Source organism: Stegostoma tigrinum, chromosome 34 (genome assembly GCF_030684315.1).
Source record: "Stegostoma tigrinum isolate sSteTig4 chromosome 34, sSteTig4.hap1, whole genome shotgun sequence".
Classification (NCBI taxonomy): Eukaryota; Metazoa; Chordata; class Chondrichthyes; order Orectolobiformes; family Stegostomatidae; genus Stegostoma; species Stegostoma tigrinum.
Window position 1 is genome coordinate 12,694,096 of NC_081387.1, and position 12,775 is coordinate 12,706,870.

General features: G+C 46.7%; 3 protein-coding genes across 3 annotated transcripts; 1 reads left to right on the forward strand and 2 right to left on the reverse strand.

Annotated features, from left to right (window-relative positions):
- Positions 1-316: 316 nt before the first annotated feature.
- Positions 317-727, forward strand: LOC125446362 (histone H3-like). Its single transcript, XM_048519872.2, has one exon. It carries the CDS (start codon positions 317-319, stop codon positions 725-727), a length of 411 nt encoding a protein of 136 aa, XP_048375829.1.
- Positions 728-9,503: 8,776 nt separating this feature from the next.
- On the reverse strand, positions 9,504-9,881 carry LOC125446364 (histone H2B-like). The gene has a single exon (XM_048519874.1). The coding sequence runs from the start codon at positions 9,879-9,881 to the stop codon at positions 9,504-9,506; it is 378 nt and encodes a 125-aa protein (XP_048375831.1).
- A 2,097-nt stretch (positions 9,882-11,978) lies between these two features.
- Positions 11,979-12,389, reverse strand: LOC125446363 (histone H3-like). Its single transcript, XM_048519873.2, has one exon. The coding sequence runs from the start codon at positions 12,387-12,389 to the stop codon at positions 11,979-11,981; it is 411 nt and encodes a 136-aa protein (XP_048375830.2).
- Between the last annotated feature and the right edge of the window lie 386 nt (positions 12,390-12,775).

Sequence of the window (12,775 nt, forward strand, 5' to 3'; positions counted from 1 at the left end):
GCTGTGATCTCCAGCATCTTTTGTTTTCGGTCCAGATTTCCAGCACCTGCCTTGTATTGTTTCCACTTTGCATTTCGTGGGTTTGGGCGAGATATTTCCGGGATTGAAAAACGATCCAATCACGATGCACAATACCAACCAATCAATGGCTTGAGAGGTTGACCAATCGGCGGTGGCGTTTTCTGAGCCAATCAGAAGCGGGTTCCACTGGACCAATCGGAGAGAGCTGGGCGCTCACTGGCGGCGGCCAGGACGCTATAAAAGGAGAGACGTAGACACTGTGTCCCTAGTTTCTGGATGAAGTAAGAGGCTGGCAATGGCGCGGACGAAGCAGACAGCTCGGAAATCCACTGGGGGTAAAGCTCCCCGCAAACAGCTAGCTACCAAAGCTGCCCGTAAGAGTGCCCCGGCCACCGGCGGTGTCAAAAAGCCGCATCGCTATCGCCCGGGCACGGTGGCGCTGCGGGAGATCCGCCGCTACCAGAAATCCACCGAGCTGTTGATCCGCAAGCTGCCCTTCCAGCGCCTGGTGCGGGAGATCGCCCAGGATTTCAAGACCGACCTGCGCTTCCAAAGCTCTGCCGTGATGGCCTTGCAGGAGGCCAGCGAGGCTTATGTGGTGGGCCTCTTCGAAGATACCAATCTGTGCGCCATCCACGCCAAGCGGGTCACCATCATGCCCAAGGACATTCACCTGGCCCGGCGCATCCGTGGGGAGCGGGCCTGAGCTCGATCCCTCTAGCTCCCTCATGAGCATTAACTCAAACGGCTCTTTTCAGAGCCACCACTGCATCAGCAAAAGATGGAAGTGCAGATGTGCAGGAACCTTGCTTGCTTGGTGAATTGCAAGTCAGACTGTGCCTGCCACTTAGATGGCAAATTGCTTATTGTAATGCCATTTCCTAGTAATTGTTTCTGTCTGAGGTGGATACCAAGATGCCTAGTATGTTTGCCAATGACCTGAAGGTTGGTGGTGTTGAGTAGTTTGGAGAGCTGTTGTAGGTTGCAATAGGGCATTGAGGATGGTGGGCAGGCTGGTAGTGAGGTGATTCATTTTGGAAGGTTGAATTTGAATGCAGAATAGTGGGTTAATAAGATTCTTGACAGTGGAGGAACAAGAATCTTCTGTTGAAGAACAACAAAAGGTATTCTTGTGCAAGAACAGGCCCTCCAAGCCTGCTGATCCAGATCCTTTATTTAAAGCTATTGCCTATTTTCTAAGGTCCATGTCTACATCCCTCAAACTTGCTACCCAAGTTGAAAGGGTTAAGGTGTATGGTGTGTTGCCTTTCATTAGCAGGGGATTGGAGGTTAAGAGCTGTGAGGTTATGCTGTAGCTCTAACTGGGAGTATTGTGTTCTGTTGAGGTCTCCTCATTGCAGGAAAGATGTGGAAGCTTATAGAGGCTGCAGAGGAGACTTACCAGGATGCTGACTGGACAGGAAAGCAGGTCTTGAGGAAAGACAGGGCTTTTTCACATGGAGTGAAGGATGACCAGTGACTTGAAAGAGTCATACAAGGTGAGGCAGAGTGGATAGTCAGACTTTTTCCCAGGGCAGAAATAGCCATTGAGGGGATATAATTTTAGTGATTGGAGGAAGGTATAGGGGCGATATCAGGTAGGTTCTTTAGTGGGTGTGTGGAATGCCTTGCCAAACAGTGGTTGTGGAGTCAGATACTTTAGAGACTTTCAAGTGACTCTTGGATAGGCATGTGGATGACCCTAAAATATAGGGTACACAGGATAGTTTGATCTTAGGATAATAAATTGACACAACATCATGGGCAGAAGTGCCTGTACCATTCTATGTTCACTAAGCACTCAAATCTCCCCTGTATGCCCATGGTCGAGGGCATTCTCCACTACTGAAGGGAGGAAGTTGCAGTCCTTGGAAAAACAAGGATTTGAGATGTATGGGAGTGGAATGCCTCATCCTGGGAGCAGATGTGAAGGAATTGGGAAAAGGGAATGGCAACTTTTTTTGCAGGAAGGTGGGTGGGAGGAGGTGTATTCTAGGTAGTTGTGGGAGTCGGTGGGCTTGAAATGGATATTAGTTTTGAGGTGGCTGCCAGAGATGGAGAGGTATTAGAGATGGCCCAGGTGAACTTAAGGTTGGTGTGGCAAGTGTTAGTAAAGTGGGTGAACTGTTTGAGCTCCTTGTGGGAGCATGAGGCAGTACTGATAGTCATTAATGTAACAAGGAAGAGGTGGGGTTTAGGGCCAGTGTAGGTATGGAAGAGGGATTGTTCCTCGTAACCTACAAAGAGGCAGGCATGCAGGTACCCATGGCCCCACCCCCTTTGTAGGCAGTGGGAGGAATTGAGAAGTTGAGGGTGAGGAAGTGTTTGGCTAAGTGGAGGGGGGCTGGTTGAGCCTGTGGGACAGGAAGAAGCAAAGGACCTTTAGGCCATCTGTATAGCAAATGCAGGTGTATAGGCATAGGATGCCCATGGTAAAGATGAGGTGTTGGGGACCAGAGCTAATTGTCTGTCCACCTGGAATCCTCCATCTGTTTCCATTTTTCTAGCTGGGAAAAAAGCTGACAATCCTCAAGGGAAACCTGAGGGGGGGGGGGTGGAAATGGGCTGTCTTATGGAGAGATCTGTATCCTGACACCCCTTACTGACTCTTTCAGGCTGGTGTGTTCAATTTTAGTCACTACCTTTAAAAGGTAGGTGGTATCTTTACTATCTTTACTCCTCTTTACAATAGAGGAGTTCAGTTATTCCAAATGCAAAAAAACAGACTTAGCAAAATCATTCTGGGTCAGTGTTCTCCAGAATTGAGAAATTCCCATTCCTTTTGAGTACATTCTCAACAGACAAAATGGGAAAAATTGAGGACGAGATGGTGGGTACTTACAGATGCTGGAAAATCTGAGAAGGTGTAGAGCTGTGTGAACACAACAGGCCAAGCAGCATCAGACCAGCAGGAAAGGTGATTTGTGTAAATTTCTGAAGGATCCAGACCTGAAACAGCTTTGCTGCTTGGCTTGCTGTGTTCATCCAGCTCTACACCTTGTTATCTAAACTTGAGGACAAGACTTTTATTAGATTACCTAGAAGTTGAGAACTGGGTGTTCTTGGATTGACGGAAGGTTTGTAATGAAGTTCCCCAGAAACTTAGTCTTGGACCTTTTTTAAAAAACTTTTCATTTGTGGTAGGGAATGCTGGCTGACCAGAGAAATGGAGGCTTTCCAAGAGGAAGGAGGCATTTGGATGTATAGAGTAAATCCCTAGAAGGGTATAAGGACAGTAGATGTACACCACTTGGAAATCAGGAGGGCCCAAAGGAGAAATGAACACCTTTTTGGCAAATAAGGTTGAGGAGAATCCATGGAAATTCCTTAAATTAAGGTTAAAAGAATAATTGGGAGAGTAAAGGCCCTTAAAGTTCAGCAAGGCTTCCACTGTCTGGAAACTCAGGTTGGGGAGGTACTAAATGAGTTTTGTGCATCTTCACTGGAGAAGGCTATGGAAGCTGGGGAAACAGTGCTATCTTACTGTCTTTATTAGATAGTGGTAAACACTGATGCAAAATACACTCAATAGCTTCCCATCTTGTTATTCCACATATACAGCCTTGCTGATCTTTATGGGGCCCTATTCTCTCTCTAGTTGCCTTTTTAACCTTAATATATTTATAGAATTTCTTTGGATTCTCCTTAAACCTACTTGCCAAAGTTATCTTGTCTCCTTTTTGCCCTCTTTACTTCCTTGAAGTATATGCCTACTGCCCTTACATTCTTGAGATTAACTTAATCCCTGCTGACTATACCTGATATATACTTCCTCCTTTTCTTGACCAAAACTACTTTCTCTCGTCGTCCAGCATTCCCTTCACCCTAAAAGGAACATGCTGTCTCTGGACACTCTATCTCTTTTGAAGTCTTCCCAGTCTCTACCTGTCCCTTTACCTGTGAATGTCTGCCCCCATCGACTTTTGAAAGTTCTTGCCTAATGCTATCAAAATTGGTCTTCAATTTAAGATTCAACTTTTAGATCCAGTCTCTTTTTTTCCATCGCTATTTTGAAACTAATAAAATTACCTGGCCCCTAAAATTCTCTCCCACTGACACCTCAGGTACCTGCCCTAATTTATTTCCAAGGGTAGGTCAAGTTTTTGCACCTTTTTCTACTCAGTGCATGCACAAACTGGATCAGAATTTCTTCTACTTGCTTAGCCTAACCACCTAAAGTCAGGCTGCCAAATGGCCTACAACAAGTCAAGAACTGAGTGCTTTTCTGGGCCAGTGTAACTTTAACCAGGGCTGGATTGATTCCTATACCTACCCAACCAGCCCAGCCCAGCCCTTGACAGACATCCTGAAGGGGGGAATGGGACTCAAAAGAAACAGGAAGAAGTCTCCCAGGGCCTCAAGTGAACACTGCTCCACGCTGGCATTGGCTATCCTGATAAAGGAAAAGCCTTTACATTATTTGTCTGCAAGAAGGAGGGTTAAATGACAGTGGTACTGGCCCAGGAACATGAGTATAGGTTGAGACCTATTGGATATTACTCAGGGCAATTAGACAAGGTAGCCCTTGGATGGCAGGGGGCACGGTGGGGGGCTGTTTGAGTGCGTGCAGACTGTGTACAGCAGTGGGATTTACTGCAAGCCTGGTGTTGGGTCAGAGATTGAGCTAAATGCCTGCATGCTGTACTCCTTTTGTTCTGAGTAGAATATCTCAGGTAACTGCTGCTTAGTGAACAGCAGTCCAAGAAGCTCCTAATCTACCAATAGCTCATGAGAGTCTGGTCACGCCAGCCACGCTCTTATGGGAGCCTACAGGAGAGGAAGGAGATGCCTGGAATTGTGCTGGAATCCTGCAATAATCAAATGAACGAGGCTTTGCAAAATCCAGACCTCGTTTTCCCCCGTAGTGACAGATCCTCTCTCCTGGAGCATGGTATAAGGAAATCTGGATGGCCTGTCATGGTACTCTGCCCTGTCATGGCATCAGGAAGCCATCCCTGACACCCCACCTCCAGGGTATTGACACCACAGGTGGAATTACAGGCTCTGAAGCCTGTGAAATATCAGGTTGCCGACATTTACACGGACTCCCGCTGTGCTTTTGGCCAACTGTGGAAACAGCATGGATTCCTAACGGTTGCATGTATCCCACCGCCACTCCCATCAGAAATGGGAAGGAAGTCAAGGACTCACTGGAGGCTCTCCAGCTGCCCAAAGAAGTGCAATTTAATAAAGTGCGAAGCCCAGGGCAATACCCTGGTAGATTGGGCAGCTGAAAGAGCTGCCACCAATCACTCTTGCCAAGAGGTTCAAGGGCACATCTGCCACCTCAAACGTTGTGGCAGCAAATCAAAATCAGCACACATTGCATAATGAATGTTCCCAAGAGGAGAAAAAGGGATGGATTGATAGTGGACATGGGCTACACAAAGATGGCGTTTGGAGACAGCAAGAATCGAAACAATTTAACTGGGGAGGCAGTGGCCTAGCAGTTTTATTGCTGGACTGTTAATCCAGAGACGCCCTCATTCTATGAATGAATAAAGGAAATCAACTTATTGCATAGCTACTGCCTGGATGTCATATTTGGCACAACAAATCCACTCCTGGGGCATTCAGGGTCTGAGCAGATGACAGCACAGTTGGTGGGGGGGAGGCAGGGTTTTTAAAAAAATCTGGTCAGGCAGTAGTGAACTACTGCCTCACTTGCCGGAAAAAACCCTGGAGCCAAAGTGCAAGTTCCCTAAATGAAAGCACCAGGGCCATTCCAACATTTGCAAGTTGATTTATGTGCCACTCCCACATTGCCCATGTTACTCAGATGTCCTTGTAACTGGGGACAAGTTTTCCAGCTAGATGGATGTGTAAGAATTATGTACCCCAAAGGGTACTCTCTGTCAGCATTGACTTGGATGAGGGAATGCATTTCAAGACGTTTGCTCATTATTGAGAACTGTCCCTATCATCCACAATCACCAGGGCAGTTCGAACAAATGGGTCAGAACCTGAACCAGTGACTGGCTAAGTAAGGGTGTGCTGGAACAGGGGAGCCAGTGTCATTAAACAGGGTGGGAAATTTAGAGCTATTAATGAGGCGTGCAATATACTAAGCTTCTTTAACTATGGACAGTAGAAGAGGAGGGAGGCTACGCCAAACTTGCACAAGGTATTGATTCACCTTATAAAAACCAAAAGAACTGCAGATGCTGTAAATCAGGAACAAAAACAAAGTTGCTGGAAAAGCGCAGCAGGTCTGGCAGCATCTGTGAAGGAGAAAACATAGTTAACATTTCGGGTTCTGAGGAATGGTCACCGGACCCGAAACATTAACTTTGATTTCTCTGCCATTGATTAGCTCTAGCCATAGTCAGCCATACTGCATGGAAACAGACTTTTTGGCTCAACCAGTCCACACCAACATGGTCCCAAACTAAGTTTGTGCCACCTGCCTGCATTTGGCCCAAATTCTCACCAACATTTCTTATCCTAATATCTTTTAGATGTTGTAACTGCACCTATCACTTCCTCAGGACCCTTACTCCAAAAATGAACCACTTTCTACTTTAAAAATGTTGGCCCTCTTTTCTAAAATCTTTTTCCTGTCACCTTTAAAAAATATGCCGTTTTGAAGACCCCTACCCTAGAGAGAAGACACTTTCTATTCACCTTTCTTGTGGTTTTATAAACCTCAATAAGGTCACCTCTCAACCTCCCATGCTCTAGTGAAAGAAGTCCCAGCCTATCCAGCCTCTGTGAAGCTTTAGAAATGAAACAGTGCTCTTTTATTAATTGGTAAGAAATGTTATACCATCATAATCAGGAAGTGAACTGTCTCTCAGAGACGAAATTCCTGATTTTATGTTGTACCTTAAAGATATGACCACATTTATTATGATTTTGCATCCATTTCATACTTATTGATCCCTGCCGAAGAAATCCACCAACTAGACTCTGCCTTTTTGTATTTTCAAGCCTCTGTTCTTTTCAGCGGCACTTGAATTCAATGAATTCCAACAAAAGTTGAATGCACCAGTCAAACAGCAGAATAGGATGATCTAATTCTGTTTTTTTTTTAAAAATAATGTCATAGATTCTGCCTGATCTACAGGAGTATTGCCCTGGGCTTCCATGGTGTTATCTTTAGTATGGGCTTTGCACTTAATTGCACTTCTTTGGGCAGCTGGAGAGCTTCCAGTGAGTCCGTTAGCAGCAGACCGAGTAAAATGAAACAGGCTAAACAACTTTTTATTTCCCCAGAGTGCAGCCAATGCAGGATCAGCCACTTGAGAAAGGTTATCGAGCTAGAACATCACATTCAGTTTTCTCTCCACAGATGTTCCCGCAAACATTGAATATGTGCCAGATATTTGTTGATAATTGAGATATTTCCCGCCGAAAAATTTGTTTCTCAATCCACAGAAACTGACACTTTCCAATAAATTCAAATTTGCTCAACATGGCCTTATTCTGTCCTCCATTGTCAGTAAAAGCCAATCCAGGTGAAGCTCGAACTCATACTGGGTATTTCACAGGCCTCTACACTGTCACATAATGATCACACACTGACCCATTGCTCCACTGGACATGCGTTTCCCACATTATGTTCATCATTTAGAATGTACATAATGAATTTTCCATGGCAGGAATACTTGCCAAATAATGGGTGGAGATGTGGGAATGTCAGAGTGGGGTGAAACTTTGAAATTTGGTGGCCCAGAGGCTGTGGGAGGGTCAGTCACTGAGTCTGTTCAAGACTGAAATTTCAAAACATCACATGTTTAGGGAATAGTGCAGGAAAATATTGAAAATGAATTTTTCAAAAAGAAATGCAGCTTAACATCGGTTACTTCACCAGTTTGCTCACACAAGGCAGTAACCACTGCTGCAAATGACCATATAATTCCAGTTTCCTCGCCCGGAACAAGAGAAAGTTAGTGGCCCAGCCGTGAAGATTCCACCAGAAATGGGGATGGCAATGAGTGCATGGAGCAGCTTTAATTGACATGGACGAAAGGTTACTGGGACATCAGGATTTGGGAAAACAACTTTAATCTAAAGCAGATAGTTTTTGGCAGCACAGATGTTTGTGGATTGAGGGAGGATGTGTCAGTGAGTATGTCTCAGTTATAAAGAAAAATGCTACAAGTATTCAACCCGTAAAGAGAGATATCTGTGCAGGGAGAAATGGAGGTAATATTTTCGCTCTCTGAACTTTCTCATATGGTTGTCTGTGCACTCGGTTAAATTGCAGAATTTTTTCACTCGTTTCATATTATACAATTTTCTGCAAGCGCACACAGGCCAGTAATCTAAACTGGCAAAAAAAACGCGAATATACAATTATAGTAGGAACTGCCGATGGTAGAGAATCTGAGTTAACATGGCATGAAGCTGGATGAACACACAGCAGACCAAGCAACATCAGAGGAGCAGGAAAGTTGACGTTTCGGGTCGAGACCCTTCTTCAGAAATATACAATGTTGTGATTAGACTCGAGTTTTCCTCACATTGTGGAGAAAAAGCAGGAAAGTGGAGTTGAGATTTTATACAACAGTAGTGATCTCACTGAACAGCTGAGCAGACTGGATAGAGTGAATGGCAGCTCCCTGAGGACAAATGTGTTTTCTTTGCCAGTGAAACTCACTGTATCACAAAATCGGGGCCAGTGAACTGAAGCAGTGACAGTGATGAACTTTGCTGGCTGTCCATGTTGTGAATGTTACCATTGCTATTCATTTCTGCATTAACACCATAACTGCAGTGTGTAACTTCTAGCCATGGTGTGGACCTGTGGTGCAATAGGTAATGTGCCTGACTACAAATCTGGAGATTGTAGGTTCCTAACAGGCTCAAAAGATATTACATCGCCCAAATAATTTTTGTCCCTGCTATGAAGTTGAAGTGACGTTTGAACTTCTGCAGAAACAGGAATGCTTTTACTATCTCCAATGACTGAAAATGTCCATCTCCAGTGACATTCTGGTAAATCTTTTCTGAACCCACTCTAGTTTAATATCATTCCTCTAACAGGGTGACCGAAACTGGACACGATACTCCACAAGAGGCCTCACCAACTACTCGCAAAGTGAAACATTGCCCTGTACTTTCACATATGTAGCAATAATAAAAAAAGATAGTAAGCACAAATCTTCAGCGCAGTAATTACTAAAGGTGTATGTGTGTGTGGGGGGGGGGGCGGGGGGTAAGAATAGAAGTGGGTGTTGGAAACAAATGGACAACCTCAGTATTAAAGTTTTCGGGTCAGAGAGAAGTCTCAGTTGTACTTAAGTGCTGAACTGGCCTCTTGAACCGTTGCAGTCCAGCATCTCTAGACGCTGGTTACAATATGGGAGGTACAGCGTAGAGTACACTGGTAGAAGGATGAACTTGTGTAGTGAGGTACCGTGACTTGCACTAGGAACAAGCTCCCTCGGAATGGAGTGGTTAAGAGTTGGCTCTGAAAAGAGCCGTTGTTTGATGTTGAGTAAAGATCCGCCGTGTGTGTGTGTGCGCGCCTTCCCCCTTCACTTGGAGCTGGTGTACTTGGTGACCGCCTTGGTGCCCTCAGACACGGCGTGCTTAGCGAGCTCGCCGGGCACCAGCAGGCGGACGGCGGTCTGGATCTCCCGGGAGGACATGGTATGCCGCCTGCTGTAGTGAGCCAGGCGGGACGCCTCGCAAGCGATGCGGTCAAAGACGTCGTTGACGAACGAGTTCATAATACTCATGGCTTTGGAGGAGATTCCCGTGTCCGGGTGGACCTGCTTCAGCACCTTGTACACGTAGATACCGTAGCTCTCCCGGCGGGCCTTCTTGCGCCGCTTGTCGCCCTTGTGGTGCGACTTAGAGGCCGCCTTCTTAGCTCCTTTCTTGGCGATCACCTTGGTCCCGCTCTCCGGCATAGCGCCCGCTCGGCTCCAGCCTCCCGTCCCAGTGGCTCCACTCTTCCCACCGCTCTGTCTCGCACCCGAACTTGTGCTGCACAGCGCCGCCGCGCCGCTTTATATAGACCCCGTTATGCAAATGAAGGATCGGCGGTCGGACACCTGCTTCGATTTGCCGCTGGTAATACGGCGAGCCTATTGGCCCTTGGATCACGCATGCGTTTGCATGGCAATTGACCCCCGTTTACACACAGCCCCGACAACGCAGCGAGTCCGGTTATTCGCTGACTCCGCCTTCTGGAAACCACCTCATATCGACGTTTGAGGATTTTCGGTGTTGGAGCTGAACATCTCAAACCCACAGTCAGCTTCGAGGAATTGAACAGTAAAGCAAATTAATCATTGCGGGTTCTGAGATAACAAGGCGTAGAGCTGGATGAACTCAGCAGGCCGAGGAGCAGGAAGGCCCATGTTTCGGGCTTAGGACCTTCTTCAGAAATGTTTACCCTGCTGCTATCTCTGTAATCATTCTGGAATCAATTATTTTTCAAATTGCGGAGTCTGGTATCTCATGTGAATCGTGGGGTGGAAAACAGCGGGAATCGAGTTTCAACTTACATTGCGATAGCATAGTCCTGGGCGCAATGAAACAGTCACTAGCTCCGTTTCTACTCTTTTAAAGAGAGATGCAAACAAAATCAAACCCCCAAATCACTCCTGCGAAGGGGACAATACCCAGACTAAAATTAGAGTAAGCGCAATCTACTTTTACAACAGAAAATTAAAACATTTTCCCCAAACCTTGAACTGAAATAAAGTGTGTGTGTGTGTGTGTGTGTGTGTGTGAGAGAGTGTGTGTGTGAGAGAGTGTGTGTGTGAGAGAGTGTGTGTGTGAGAGAGTGTGTGTGTGAGAGAGTGTGTGTGTGAGAGAGTGTGTGTGTGAGAGAGTGTGTGTGTGAGAGAGTGTGTGTGTGAGAGAGTGTGTTTGTGAGAGAGTGTGTTTGTGAGAGAGAGAGAGAGAGAGAGAAGAAAGGGGTTTGTGGAAGGAGGAGAACCAAAAAAAAACAAAACTCTGTCCTCACCAGCTAAGTTGGAATGGAGAACTGCAGCTGTTGGTAATCTTGTTTTTAAAAAAAGGAAACGGAAATCTCCGGAGATCTACCGAGAGAAAACGCAGTTCACATTCAATTGTGACTGTAGTTTCTCGACACGAAGCCACAGCCATTTTCTATTCCTTGATGCTGCCAGTTACTCCGCTGTTTATCTCATCATTAAAACATTTGACAACCGCAGATGAGATCAGATTCGGCTCGTGGATTTCTATGATCTGGGTGCGGTGGGTTAAGCACTGCTGCCTCACCGCACCAAGGTTCGCTCCACTATCCGCGTGGAGCTGCACATTCCCCCCAGGTCTGGCGCGGGTTGCCTTCGGGTGCTCCGGTTTCCTCCCACAGTACAAAGCTGCGCAGTTTAGGTGGAAACGGTTACGAAAGGGTGGGTCTGTGTGGGACGCTCTTCAATCGCTGTGGATTCAGAGCCAAATGGTCTGTTCCCCAGAGAACAGGGGTTCCACCTTCAAAGGTGATAGCGAGGTGGAATACAAGTTGATAACGCAGTTCTCAATTAAAGTGCTGTTGAGAGCCTAGTAAGGAGATGAATTGTAGTAAGGTAGCCCTACATGTCCACCCGAGTTGGGGGGTGGTGGGATTTGCACAAGAGATTCACTAGTATGTTGTGTGGGACGGAGCATTTCAGCTCCGTGCTGAAGATTTACTGGGGAAACCCCTGGGGTCCAAAATGGAGGGGCAAAGACCAGGTGGATACAAGACACGGGCAGCGAAATTAAGTTTGGATGCTACCCGAAACTAATAAAGGAATGAACTTAGGCCAGAAACCACCGTAAGCTCCGCAAAAAGCTAAATTGACATCCAAGAAAAAGCGCTCCAAAACCCGACGACCGGAGCCATATTCGCCTCAGCTCAATATAGTCTTGACCAACGGATGTTTAAAATAAAGTGCATTTTTGCTTGGCTCGGTAATACCTTTGCTGATAGTAGTGGCTCTGAAAAGAGCCGTTTGACTTGCTGTTTGTGGGGGACTGAAGAGGGTTCGAGCTCAGGCCCGCTCCCCACGGATGCGCCGGGCCAGGTGAATGTCCTTGGGCATGATGGTGACCCGCTTGGCGTGGATGGCGCACAGATTGGTATCTTCGAAGAGGCCCACCAGGTAAGCCTCGCTGGCCTCCTGTAAGGCCATCACTGCAGAGCTTTGGAAGCGCAGGTCGGTCTTGAAATCCTGGGCGATCTCCCGCACCAGGCGCTGGAAGGGCAGCTTGCGGATCAACAGCTCGGTGGATTTCTGGTAGCGGCGGATCTCCCGCAGCGCCACCGTGCCCGGGCGATAGCGATGCGGCTTTTTGACACCGCCGGTGGCCGGGGCACTCTTACGGGCAGCTTTGGTAGCTAGCTGTTTGCGGGGAGCTTTACCCCCAGTGGATTTCCGAGCTGTCTGCTTCGTCCTCGCCATCACCCTACTCCAACTCTACCCCCGAAACTAAATACATGGCCCTTATGTCGCTCCATTTATAGTGTCCTGGCGGCCGCCAGCAAGGACCCGATGCTGTCCAATTGGTCAAGTTGAACCCGCTTCCGATTGGCTCAGAAAATGCCACCACCGATTGGTCGGTATTGCGTATTGTGATTGGATTGTTTCTCAATCCCGGAACTAACTCCCAAACCCGGGAATTTCAAATTTAACAACACAGTTCTGAAGAAGGGTCACCAAACCCAAAACGTTAACTCAGTTTTTTCCTTCACAGATGCTGCCAGACCTGCTGAGCTTTTCCAGCGACTTTGATTTTGTTCCAGATATACAGCATCTGCAGTTCTTTTAAGTTAAATTCAAATTTTACT

Bases quoted from the DNA above. Each gene is read 5' to 3' on its own strand.
- LOC125446364 (XM_048519874.1), bottom strand. From the start codon at position 9,881: ATGCCGGAGAGCGGGACCAAGGTGATCGCCAAGAAAGGAGCTAAGAAG.
- LOC125446362 (XM_048519872.2), top strand. From the start codon at position 317: ATGGCGCGGACGAAGCAGACAGCTCGGAAATCCACTGGGGGTAAAGCT.
- LOC125446363 (XM_048519873.2), bottom strand. From the start codon at position 12,389: ATGGCGAGGACGAAGCAGACAGCTCGGAAATCCACTGGGGGTAAAGCT.